The sequence below is a fragment of the Trachurus japonicus genome, chromosome 22 (assembly GCF_045865225.1).
Source record: "Trachurus japonicus isolate A0001 chromosome 22, Traja_1.0".
Lineage (NCBI taxonomy): Eukaryota > Metazoa > Chordata > Actinopteri > Carangiformes > Carangidae > Trachurus > Trachurus japonicus.
Window position 1 is genome coordinate 19,024,676 of NC_140928.1, and position 13,946 is coordinate 19,038,621.

The 13,946-nt window shown below is 43.8% G+C and overlaps 1 protein-coding gene across 1 annotated transcript; it reads right to left on the minus strand.

The window, feature by feature from the left end:
• Positions 1 to 10,204: 10,204 nt before the first annotated feature.
• On the minus strand, positions 10,205 to 13,199 carry exd1 (exonuclease 3'-5' domain containing 1). Its single transcript, XM_085768028.1, has 11 exons — positions 12,989 to 13,199; positions 12,833 to 12,901; positions 12,692 to 12,725; positions 12,537 to 12,613; positions 12,381 to 12,454; positions 12,176 to 12,262; positions 11,962 to 12,066; positions 11,800 to 11,880; positions 11,535 to 11,678; positions 11,251 to 11,442; positions 10,205 to 10,720 (listed from the first exon to the last, which is right to left on the minus strand). Exons 1-11 carry the CDS (start codon positions 13,116 to 13,118, stop codon positions 10,205 to 10,207), a joined length of 1,509 nt encoding a protein of 502 aa, XP_085624154.1. The 5' UTR covers positions 13,119 to 13,199.
• Between the last annotated feature and the right edge of the window lie 747 nt (positions 13,200 to 13,946).

A 13,946-nucleotide genomic window follows, 5' to 3' on the forward strand; every position in this document is an offset into this window, starting at 1 on the left:
CCATCTAATCTCAAACTGCTTCAGTTTGGTCCAGCAGAGAATTAAACTATCAAACTATTTGTTTCTGTCAAGTTCTTCCCTATGCCACCCCCTTGGGGAATCCTAGTGTCACAACCAATGTTCCCATGGATGGAAATGACCCCCGGGGAGGCGGTGATTGACAGTGAGCAGAGAGGGACCAGGAATTAAAGGTCTCTGAAGAGTCAAGAGGCTTGTCAGAGGAGCACGAATAAAAACATGTTGTAAAGCATGCCCATAACATCAGCATGGCCTTAGCTGTGACATGGGAACCCCCCCACCCCAAAGCTATGCCTGTAGTCATTCCCCCCTGGACAGTAGGGGCCGGTCACACATGGGGCCCCAGTTGCAGCTGGGTCACTCTCTGCTGCCTCATGCCAGGCTTGGCTGTGCTGGGAACCGACCAGGTTTGAGCACAGCCTTGAGATTAGCCACGCAGAACCTCACACAGCTTCTTGATAAAAAGCCAAATAAGTCACAGTTTTACTAAATTGCTTTGATAAGGAAATGTTGCAAGGCGAGGGGAAAGGGACCCTGGAGAATGAAAAATGACTGTGATTCAGTACGAAAACAACTTCCCCCTCTGTAAAATAACAGTATTCCTGCAAGTGTAGGGGAAATCAAAAGGAAGTTCCTCCCTTATAGGAGAGAGGATTGTTCTCTGGCTTTGATTGTTTATGCAAAGCTAGCATGTTTGCTTTAAATTATGTCACAATGTATCACAAGAGTGCTTCTAGTTTTGGACCGGAACAAATACTGCATACTTCATTTGGAAGAGTGTGCATTTGTTTAGCTGTGCATCCCTTGGTTTCCTTATCAGCAAAGATTAACGCCTGGGGTCATGAAAAACACCACAATTTGAAGCTGATCACCAGAAGAATTGGCACACTGTATTTAAGTTCTCTTATGATTTGCTGAAGTTTTCACTGTTGGTTTTTCTTGGGCATGATTATCATGATGCTTAGTGTGTAGGATAACACTGCAAAACCCTTTTCCCCCTCACAGTAGGTGCTGAGGAGACAAACTGATTCAAATAGCAAAGGAAGACTGCTAACTTGACTCAGGGCTGTTTGGATATCCAAAGTGAGTGAGGTAGGAATTTTTTAAGCTTCACATTTGTCCAGATGTCACGCACACTGCAGATATAAAATTTAGATAACGAGTATGATGGAAATCAGTTAATTAATAACTGCTGAACTAACAAAATATTTTAAATTAGCTTTTGTTCAGTTTGTGGTCACCATGCAAATATGCATCATTTTTGGAAATGCACAATGCTTTCTTAGCATTCACTTCTGTATATGAACCTAATGTTCATGTTTGTTTAACTTAGCACAAAGGCAGAAAAATGAAGGAAAATTTACAAACTGTAACAAACTATTTTATAATTAATTTGACAATACATGAAATTAGAGAATACAGATCCAGTTGGCTTTCGGTTTCCAGTCTTTTGTGATTGGCTAACTCCTGGAAGTAGTTTTATATTCAGCATACAGCCATGAAGTTGGGGTAAATTAAATAAAAAATATATATATATTTCTCAAAATGCCAAACTATTGTTTTTAATTTTGTCTTGCTACACAGGTCTGTGTAATCGTCTGACTTGAAGGGCAGTCAAATAACATTAGTGCCATTTAATTTCCAAAGCACAGACAGTAGTCATGGGAGAGACAGATAAGCATCGGGGCCACATTCAGGTTGGTTCCTGTTTGTCCTATGGGAGAGAGAGACTCCTTATTTCATGCTGCTGCTGGTAAACCTATCAGGGCACAAAGGAGAATGGGACCCTTTGTAGACAATATGTCTCCTCTTCAGACAATAAGGCTGTCCTCAGGACAGGGGACAATAAGGGAGTCCTTCTGGAGGACCCACCTTGCCTGCTGAGTGTGCTGAATTAAAGTTTCCTTCTAGTGTTGAATATTCTAAAAATGTGTCATTCGTTTGGTGTGAGCATGATCTAACACAAGATTATTTAATAAACATTTATCTTTATTGTTTTGCATTAAAACAGAAAGAGAAAGAGTGAAGGGAAAAGAAAACAGCAACAGCAACTTTGAAACAATTAAATGCAGTGACATCATGTTGCTGTGAAACCTGCTGACATGAAACTTACTGAAACTCAGGATCCCCTGCTGTCGTTTTGTCTGTGACACAATTAAATTTGGAAATTGTGTCATTTCCCTTCCAAATCTGCACCCATTTCCCCCCCATATGGGTGTCATCCCCCGGTGTAACTCAGAGAATTGCAGGGGTTTGTCGCTGTCAGACCTCACAATGCTCATTGTTCTAGTTGCTGCCTCTGGCTGACAGATTGAGAATAATGCATGGAAGACTGATGTACCACTGATAATCTTAGTGGTGAATTATGTACGTACTGTCCAAAATCCACTAAATTCAGTATCATTCAGTCTTTGTGTGTGTTGTATACATGTGTGTATGTGTGTGGGTTAGACAAAGCAGGGAAGAGCTTTTTCTGTGTCATGTCATGTCACTGTGACCTGCTGCTACTGTGCGCTGGCTCCTTTTGCTTTCCCACAGCCCAGAGTCTCTTCACGGGTCGACACGGCTACCTGTGACCAAGCCCCCACCTCCTCTCACCCCTCCCTCCCTCCCTCCCAAGATTAGAGTAAAACCTGGAAACCATTTTGCTTCTCTTTTTTCCTCTGGAGCCCTCATAATGACGGGAAAGTGCTCTGGCCCTGCTGCCACAGAGAGCAAAGGCACATGCTTGATGGGAAACTGTAAGCCTCTGCAAAAATGTCTCCTTTTAGGGCTCTGTCAGCTCTGTTACACCCACACTGTGCAACCATAAATTTCAAAGGATGAAATAGCATGTGGCTCTTATCTTTATTTACACAATATAAAGTTTTTTTTTTTACGTAAGGGAGAATGAAAAAAAAAAACCTCTAGAGTTTAGAAAGCCTTTACTTCTCATGCAGTAACTTGAACCGGTTCTATAATTTAATTTTAAAGAGCAAAGTCTGGCCATCTTGTGTGCCAACTGGTGAAATGCCAGTTCTTGCAGGTTCGTCATACTCAGACACGCTATAAGTCATTACAGTTGATGTTCATTGGATTTAAATTGAGGGTTAAAATGTTATTTTGCTTTGTCAGTATCTCCCATGACTCTACACTTGAAGGAATCTCCAGCGATTTGAATGAGATGACCTCTTTTGTTTATAAATGAGCTGTTTATGTGTTGTTGTACCCACTCTGCAAGGGCAATCACCATGCAGTCTGACTCTGCCCGGGCACTGGTACAACAATCACTGCGAGCTTGTTGTCGACGACGAGGGTTTACAGCTGCTTATCCAAGGATAAAACCATTCTGTAATCAACCAATAGTCAAGTATGTGCTGGAAGCAAAATCCAGCTCATTATCGAGACAGATCATTACGGAGTGATTACTGCGGAATGATTTAATACATCACATATTGAAAACAAAATAAAGTTTTTCTAGGCAGCACATTTGAATAATAATCTGTGGTTGACATTTTAAAAAAAAAACATGGTAAAAAATGTGGTTGTTTATTGTGTTCACTAAAAATGACTGATGTCCTTCTCAGACACCTGACAGATTGGACTCCAGCTGTGGGTGCGTCAAGGACACTGGTTTGAACAGAAGAGGAACACCCACACACTATTTCACCCATAAATCACCAGGAAATCTATCAGACAAATATGGCTGCCATGGAGATCCTCACCAGTTAAGAATCAAAGCCTCCATGAGCGGTGGGGTTTTTACAGCTGGTGTCAGTGGTATTGTGTCAGCTTAACAAGCCAAAGAGGGACCTGACAGCAGATAAGAGCTACAGCACACCTGTCTGAGCAAATACACTGATACACCAAATCGCCTACACGGTTTTACTACACCCAATGCCACCATGGGGATAAGATACTTTCCGTTTCACTTCAGCCCTGATATAAATTTGCAGATCGTGAAAATCTGAGAAATAAGAGAGAAATGAGAGATTGTGTTAGGTGGAAACAAAATATGGGCTCATCTGGCCCTGATGCCTTCAGATGGTTGCAATAATTAGCTTTCCCACTTCATCCTCATTATACCAGCAGCACCCCAACACTTTGCTCTCATTAGGGTTGAGGCTATTGTCCGTCAGCAGTTAGCAACCATTTTGCTTTCCCCATTATAACACAAAGAGAGGGGAGGTAAAAAAAAACAACAAAAAAAAACAGTTTACCCACAAATCTCCCTCTGTGTGCCCACTGGTTCACTCCACTTACTCAGGCAAAGGAGGTAAAGACCATCTGCTCACTGTATAGAACTCCAGTCTCAAAAAACGCTCACTAATGCATATTCACCGGTTCTGTTTCCACTGGCCAGCAGATTATTTGACCAAACAGCCACTGAAACTCCCTCCAAAACACACCTCAAAGAAGGCCAAGGTTGGTCAAACCACAGCTGTGAACATAGGCCATTGCTTTGAATGTGAACGCGCGAGTCAGTTGGTCTTTGCTTCATCTCTTACTGGCCGAACATGAATGGAAATCGACCAAAGGAAAAGTTGGACAGAGCACGAGCGGACACATTATAACCACAGGAGTTGCCACTGATAAAAAGGGATGGGCAGCTGCTCTCTGGTCCACTCATAGCCAGATATTGAATGGCCAAAATATAAACACACGTACATGAGCCAGCATGCCACAACAACTTAAATCAATTTCTGAATCAAATACAATGATAAAAAAAAACTCATTGTTTTTCTCCCTTTAGACTCTGAGGCAGTAGATTCACAGACTGTGGGAGTTTTCTATTGTAGATGTGGACACACTGTAGTTCTTTCACACCTACGACCTCTTTGGGCAGTTCCACATTTTGGCCTGTTTGACAGCACACCATGTGGGGCCAAACAAACATACATTAATCTGCACGTTGTATGAATATTCAGATACAGCTGTCTGTGACACAGAGATAGCAGCTGGTGTGCTTGGGCCCCAAAGATATCCCGGTGCCATGCCTGGACAGAAGCCGCTGCAACTGGGCCAATACAGGCTCCAGCCGGCCCTGGCAGGCCCATTCAGACCCAGAATCTCCCCAAATCCCAGTAGTGACACCCTCTACTGCTCAAGGGTGGTCAAAGACTCAATAAACACCTTTAGCAGCCTGCAGCAGATACTTGATGACACTTTCAGTATGTCACTATTATGGTGATAAATTAGCTGGATGTATGGTGCTAAAAATGACAGGTGGACATTAATCAATATATAAATTAGTTTTCACAGTCATGCCAAGCTGCATTCAAGATAAATACAGATTTACTGTTATGTTCAAACTGAATTTTTAATGTTGACTCAATACGGTGGTGGTAGAGGTGGTTTTTACTTACTGTAATCAAAAGCAGGTGTTGAAACAGATGGCATTGCTTTGTGTATCGCATTTAATTTACTGTTTAGTGCTTTCGCTGAGCACTCTTGACAAAGCATTTTAAATTAAATTGAATTTCAGTTAAGTGAATCATACAGACATTCACTTTCCCCACCCAGCCACAGCACCGTGAATGTGACACCTGACTGTTTTGGAACCACCCGCTGTTTTGCAAAATCACAATGGTCACATTTTTTCATTAAGGTTAAATATCACGACCGGCTTAGTGTGGAATTTACATTTGCCCTGATGACATGAGTTTAATTTGCCCTTTTTAATTACCCAACTTAATCTCATACTAATCCAATGATATTGCCATAACAAGTAACGCAAGTATGGCTGCTTGGAAGACAAAAGCCTGTGATGGTGAATGAGTGTGCGTTTGGTGGGGCCTGGCGTTGCCACCTCCAGTCTGCTGGTTGGCCCTGGCAACACCATGCCACAGTGCCAGGCTGTCAGCGTGCCAGGCTGAGATAGCAGCTGCCAGGCCAAACCAGCGGGCACTAATTCAGCCAGCCACAGGGCGCCCCCCCCCCGCCCCCACACACACACACACATCGCACCTCCTTGTTCTTGCAGGCCCTCCCTGTGGCCGCCCCCTCATTCATACACACACAGACACACACACACACACCTTCGACAATGCAGCCTTTAATTATGACAAACTTGCCAAAAGCTAATCTTCCATCTTTTTAATCAAAGACATTTGTAGCCGAGGGGGGGGGGGGGGGGTTGCCAATATTCTAATGACAAATTACCAGAAATTGATGGTGAATAAACACTTTTTCCTTTTGACCAACAGTGGCGAAAATCTTTTAAAAGCCAGCAGTGCAAGAAAATCTGGTGGACAGACTTTCCTTCCTCCCTCCGATGCTCTTATAAAAGATCCAAACTAAATGAGCAAGTTCTCACATGTGGCCAAACGCATCACATCGATACTTAAATTAATCCCACTCTTTTACTAAAAATTTAAGTAAAAGGAACGGTACAAGCTCTTTGGGAGTCTTGCATCATTAATTTGGATGCTAGTCATTAGCACATGTCCATGTTCATTGCACAAACCATTAACATCCCGCTCATTTTGTCATTATCTCCTACGAATGAGAGCGCAGACCCTGAGCCCCGGGGACTGTGGCCAGGCCAGTGACTCTGTGGTTGGTTAAGTGACAGCCAAAATGCTCAGAAGCGTTCAGCTGCTCTTCTGATGCGAGTTTCACTGATGTGGTTCAATCCTGCTGTGTCCTCGGTTTCTCCCCACGAGCTAAGATTAAAGTTGGAAGAACAAACCTTTTTCCTTTACAGAGAACGGATGTATTAGAGTATTTTAGCTTAAGAACTACCTGTAACAATAATGTCTTTGAATGCAGCATGGGGTCTTCATTGCATGCAAACTCCTACTCTTCCTTCACTCCAGGACTGGTGCAGCTTTATTGGATGTGTCGTACAAAAACAAACTAACGTCGTACAGCTGAAGAGTGACATTCCAAACACCGTTGAAACACATTCTCATCTGCTCCCTCACCTGTCACTCATCCTCTATCTGAGCTCATTCGCCCCAGCTGAAGGTCACAATATGGCTGATTCCTTTGGAGAGGCCTTTTAAGGTCCCAGTGCTTCACGCTGCCAGAGTAAACATGGCACAGCGGTTCATAAAGATGCATATTGTGTGCCTTCATCTGTGTACGTGTGTTTGAAATGAGTGCTCGCATATTGAGGGGTCTTCCTGAGTTGGGTTTCCTGACTTGGGGGGGGGGTACATACATACATACCATTGGTAAGCCCGGCTGAAATATTGATGCTGTGTTTTGTTCTCATTTTTGCTGTACTTGAGAGAGGCCATCTGGGTAAGGTCAGCCTTTCTCACGTTAAATATTAATTCTCCCGTTGAATACGGCCACGAGAGAGCAAAAGAGGGTCATTTTGTAATGTGAGAGAATGGGGGGGGGGGGGGGGGGGGTGAGTTGAGCGAGAGTCAACAATGGCTTTTTCCTAACAGATGGAAGATTGGCTGCAGGGATATAGTTCAGTGTCATAGTGGAACCTGATATCTGATTATATTCTCCCTCCCTATAAATACAAAGGGATTACATGTGGTTACATGAATAATGAAAATGAGATTATTTTGTTGACACGCGTCTAATTTGTTGTGCCACAGTTGTGAACCTCTGAATGCCATCTATCAATCTGTCTCTTTGTACCGCACTACTCAGGTATACGGCCGACAGATCATGTTCTTTCAACAAGCCAGTCAGAGAAGTCGCTTCTGGCCAATTCTGCCACCTCAGGCTTGATTCAGCTCCCGTGTGAAATAAAAGGTTGCAAAAATGTCTATGTGGCAGCGCTCGGTCAGTCATGAGTAAAGGTCGTAAACAGTCTGATTACTGACAGTTCAGTGGTGCAAACTCTGTGATCACCTTTTCCCTCCCTTCAGCAGTATTACAGAAATGCACCGTGATCTGATTGTGCACTTAGTCAGCAGCAAACTCAACGTGAATGAGAAGCAAACAACATGACAGTTCTAACGGGGAGTTGTTTTTTTTGGTAAATTATCCCTCTGGACTTAATAATTAATGACAGCCTATTAATTATGAACAAATCTGTAGCCTAACACTCATCGAGAGGACGAAGGGTTGCCTAGGAGCATTGGCCCGTTCTGAATACCTTGTCACTTTGGTGTTGTTGGTAACTGGAGCTCCTGCAGTATGACAGTCATATGGTGGAAAGTAAATAAGGAGGTGGGGTGGGGGGGCAGCAGTACCTTGGTTATGGGTGCTGTCACAATGGCCGCCACAAGGCCGGGTCAATAATGAAGTCTGGCGTGCTACAGAATATATGCGGTGTTGTCTGTTCAAAACTGTAAATTGGAAAAAAGCATGTGAAACATTTCTAAGTGTTAATCACTGTTTACTTGTGACCTATTTCCATTACACCTTGAGCAAACAGCAGGCCTCCGTGTTCCCGCTGCTTAGTCAAAACAATAATCGGCCTTTCGCGGTTGAACCTCCATTTTCGGATGCTAAATCAACACAGCTGGACATCCTAAAGTTTGTGTTTATGTCTGTGCGCTACCTTTCCGCTTTGAGCCCAAAAATAGCCCGTCAGCATCCTGCTGTGATGCTGAAGGTGCAGTCATCTTTCCCCTCTGAAGGACACAACACTGTCTGAAGTTTGGGAGCAGAGGGAGCGGGAGGGGGGAGGAGGGAGGGAGGGAGAGAGGGGGGTTGAGAGGAAGCGGTGACTACCGTGTGACAAGCGCCCTGTTCCTTCCTCCCAGGCCTGAGAAACAGGAAGTGCTGCACATAAGGCATTATTGTGACGGAGAGGAAATGCAAGGTCCTCTAAAATAAGAGCCCCCAATCTGGTTGTCAATGACAGGAGCCTGTCCTCCACAGCCCCACAGAGACCTGAACCCCCTGACACACTCCCTCACTCACTTCCATGACCACAGCTTCACTGTCGAGTGATGCAGACGTATAAAGCAAGCCTCCATTTTGTGATCGACTTTGGGAGGATTTGAGCGCAGCTCAAACTCAACATCAAGTAAATCAGCTTTAAGATAATAAATTAAATCTTTTGTTCCCTGCTGAACCCTCCCACATTCAGATTGAGCAACAACATTGTTTCAAAGGGTTAAAAGAGGCATATGGGAAGGATTCACCGTGCCTGTGTTCAGCAGAAGCTAAGGAGGAGCCGGTTGCTAAGAGAGATGCAAGGCTTTGTGCTGGGCTCCCTCCCAGTTAATTAAAATCCTACTTTATCTGTTTCATGCTTTCAATTAGAAAGCTCTGGAAAGGGCCCAATCCTCTGCATGTAGATAACCATAGCAATAAGATGTGATTTATACAGGGGGGTGGGGGGTGGGGGGCTCCGTTTGCACTGCAGGCTGCAGCAACGCCCTGCTGTTGTGTCCATGGCTTATTTTGATCCACCAGCCTCTGATGATCCAGGCGGAGGCGGCTGAGCGGCGGCTCTGTGCAGCAGCAGAGTCCACATGGCACCTCCAGCAGCAAATTACATGGACGAGATCTGCTTTTGTAAGACATCACAGGTGCTGGCCCCGTGTGACCATGTACATCTGAACCGCAGCAGAGCTGGTATCACTGTTCAGCTGGTGCCAAGTCTAATGTTTTTTTTTTGGTTGCCAGTAATCAAAAGAAGTGTCAGCTAGCAATATTTTTGCTCAATTAACAGCAGATCCGTCAATGCCCGCCCCCTGCTTTTCACATTCAATTAACTGCAACACAGAAGCCAAGCTGTATGGGTAATCAATCACGCTAAGCTTAGCGCATTATGGTTTAATGGGCATGTGGTGCCGTTTTTGGTTGTAGTTTTGTGTTCCACCAGCCAAAGCTATTGTCTCTTGGCACTTTGAAGTATTATCAGAACATGATTCAGTATGATAAAAATGATTAATTATAAACACTATATCAGTGATCTGGGTTTTACTGTTGAGAGTGCAATTAATCAACCCTCAATCAAAAGCTAAAATAAAAAAACGAGAAGGATTAACAGACAAAAACTTTATAAAATACAAACAAATACAGAGACAGGGCGGTCTTCTGTCATAAACATTATCTAAAGAAAACTGGAATGCAATTTCTGAATGACAAAATATTTTTCTCCTCATTTTTCAAACAAATATTTTTTCCATAACACCTGGTATCAAACAAACCGTGGCACAACTTGAGAACAACTTAAGAATATTTACTGCCATCTACTGGTCGCTCTTGGAAATCACAACAACTGCAGCACTAAACATTTGTAGGGCACGTTCTTACTGTATACGGCTCTGTGGCACTTCTTCTAATATCTGAAAGATTTGAAAGACTGCCTGAGTGAAGATGACAAGGACTGAGGAGTCATTGAAGAAATGTCGACGCTCAAGCCAGAAGTGTTCTTGGTGGGGGATAGTGTGAAGCCAGGGTGTGGGGGTTTCATCTCTGCTCTCGCCCCAGGGCTCTCTCCAGGATTATGGGCTGGTGGCAACTGGAGAAGAAAGCCTCTTCCTATGGCAGGTAAGGAATGGAGGCTTGACTGAGGCGCAGGAGAGGTATGGACACCCACAGGAGCGCTTGTGGGTGACCGAGAAAGGGGAGGGGCCCGTTGTGCTGATGAGGGTGAGGGCTCAAGGGAGGCCGTCTGCCTCTGACCATCCTCCGCTGCTGTAGGCGGTTTCTGGGACGGAGGTTTGGCTCGGGGTTTGAAGCGAGCCAGCAGACCCTGCTCTGTGACGGGGTAGTGGTGAGCTGCCCGCTCCTGACGCTCATGGTGCATCTGCTGCAGCTGCTTGAGCTCCCTGGGCAACTCCAACACACTCTCCTGTGGACGTAAACAGATAGATGGAAGAAACAGAAAAATGCCCGTGCACAGCGACAGCCGAGGTGCCGGTAGTATGGCCAAGGAATAAACTAGTTAAGAGAACCATGAGCCTGAAGAAGCCAAATGGGAAAGGCGTTGCTCTGAAATAAATAAAAAAAGATCCTCATAATCCAGTCCAGTGTGCGGTATGTTCCCACTATTTGTGGTTCTCTTAGATAGATGGAAGGTTTAACCCCTAACCTGGATGTTTCAGATTTACTGCGTATTAGAAAACAGTGAAAGCCATCAGTTTAGGTTGGATGTGCTACAGCATTAGCAAATTTTTTTTTGCACGCTGAGGATATAATCTTTTCCTTCTTTCTATCTCCAAAGAGGTAAAGGCAAGTTTAGATGGCAACTATTTGAATGAGACCAATTTAGATACAGAAATACTGTTTTTCTTTTACCTTATTGATCAGAGAACAGAGGCCTGAACGTACAGTAGACAAGACATTTTCAAAAATAGACAGAACGGATTCAGATGTACTCACCATGGTGACAGGCTCCAGTTCACCAGGTTCATAGTGGCTGCTGTTGAGGTATGAATCCACCAGAGCCATGTAGTCTGTCATGAGAGCATCCAGCAGCACCAGCCTGAGGGGCGGCAGGTGGATCACTGACAGAGCCATCACCTTCAGCAGGGCCACAGGAGATGGACGCTTGTACCACATCTCCTTTTCCTCCTGTAAAGACACAAAGCACATACGTATACAGCTATACAGAACAAATGCACCTTTCTGGCTGTACCATGAAGATAGGCGTGTGTGTAGAGTACCTTGGTAAGTTGTGTCTTCATCTTGAGGGATAAGAGCTGGGAGGAGGGCACCTTCAGATGGTGACTCACCACCTCCTCCAAAGTACTGACTCTGTCAGGCAGGAAGCCACCTGTCTCCGAGTAGAAGCACATGACATCTGCCACCTGAAGACATGCAAAACACACACACACACACACACACACACACAAGAAAAAACTGTTAGTGAGACTTAAGCAACAAGTCATGGTGAAAGTGCGTGCTACTATACAGTATGTATGCCTTTACCTGTGAGTCAAAGACGTTGGTCAGCTTTACTCCAAACTGACCAAACAGACATCCGGAAATGGCTCGGCAGTCATGAATCACCTGTACCAAGTGTGAAATCAAGACACATGTTATGATATAATAATCATTACCGTGACTGAACATGAGTTTGACACTCCTTACCTTCAATATTTGCTTATTTTCCAGGATCATGGAGAGACCGTTTCTGAAGGCTCGGGTTCCAAGTAACAGGATGTCAAACAGGTAGACCTTGTTTTTAGTGGCGATCTACAAAAAGAGCCAGAGTTACTGTTTTATAGAAAAATGTAAAGGAAGAAGGAAAGTAGGATGGTCGGGAGGGACTTAATGAAGATATGTGTTTCACAGGACTTCTCACCTGCAGCCAGCTCAGTCTCCCATGGTGAAATGAGTCAACTCCCTCGGCTCCCAGACCAATCACAGGCTGCTTCTTGATGTGCATCACCTGAAGGATGGCAACAGTGCACACATCTCCACTGTTATTTACTGTAGACAGAAACCTGCATTCAGTAAAACTGGTTTAAACCTATATGATAAAAAAAGAAAATCAACAATCAACTTACAGCAGGCCCAAACTTCTCGTGAAACTCATCAATGACAATGAAATTGATATACTCTTCATCATCGTCATCCTCAGCTGAAGAAGAAGCAAAAAACGATGAATCTACAGAGAATGTCCTTTGTTACTGTTTAAAATTTTTTTTTTTTATTGAACTCACCTATTGTGATTGTCTTCCTGTATGGCTGAAACTTTTCCACAGTCAAGTGGTCCTCAAGTGTGTGGCCATGGACGGCACTGTGCAACACATAAATGTTACTGTCTATGGCCAGGGTGTTGTCACCAGCAATGACACATAACCTGTTTCCGACTTACCCACTCTCATTGTTTGCCTCATTGGTAAATTCCACTGTTGATATAATTATATTTTAAAAAAACAACAAAAAAACACATGTTAGCTATTATCCCGTCACTATTTTCAAATGCGGCCTATTCATGCCTTGTAAGACTACTCACCATTGACAATCTCATGTCCAAAGAATAATTTCGAGCCGGGAAATTTGCAGCCATTACTGCTACTGACAACTGAAGCAACACACAACAGACAAGGGTTACTTTAGTTAACAACATAACTCTACAATGCATTGATGTTTGGGGGGTGGTGGTACTCACCATCCGACAAAATCAACGTTTTGTTGGGATTGATCCGCTGGACGACGCCGAGGTAGGAGGAAGTCTTCAGAGTAAGTTTAATGCGTTTTCCCTTCAGGACGTTCAAGAACTGGATGTCATCCACAACCATTTTCAACTCCTGTAAATGTTTTCTTTTTTCAAGCTGTAAAAACAACAGCGAAATAGCTGTGATACCCTGTCAACACGTCCCCTTTCTGTTAAACGACGCAGCCACTAGTTTGGTTGGGTTTCCATTTCAACCTGCCATAAAGCTAGTTAGCTTAGCCACCGTTTCAAACAAGCGACGATTCAACGTTGCGTTCAAAAGCCCCTCGTTATTTTCACATTTAACTTCGTAACCTTGGCCAACACAACCAAAATAAGCCAATTCAAACAGTGTCTATTGCTTCGTGTGTTTTGATATAAATTAGTTTTACTATAATGTACGCTTTGCTAACCAATAGTTGCCATTTGATTGGTTTAAAAATGTCCCTCTCTTCCCCAATAGTTCCCCCTCTGTTATGTATTTGTATTTTGTATAAGTCAGTGTAGCTACACATCAAAGTCAAGATATTTTCAAATTGGTGGACAGATTCAAAGCATAGGTAGGTCACGCCCGTCCAGCCCATAGACTATAAAAAGGTCACGCCCAAAGTCTTACTTTTCTAAATCCTGCTCAGCATGGACGGTTGAGGTGAAACAATAGGAGCCGTCAGAACCTGTTCAGCAACGACTGACTACACGTTAATGCAACAACAAAAACTAGGTCACAACAACCATGTGTATGGGTCACAATAACCAGTAAAGTTCAGTGTATTTCCCAGGTGGACAGCCAGTAACTCAAAATACCCACCAGGGGGCGACACAGCTCAATCATCAAACTAAATGCTGTCAGTCCCAGGCTGGTCCTAGGTCAGGGAAGGAAAAGGCCCATTCGTTTTAATCCACACTTCATAGT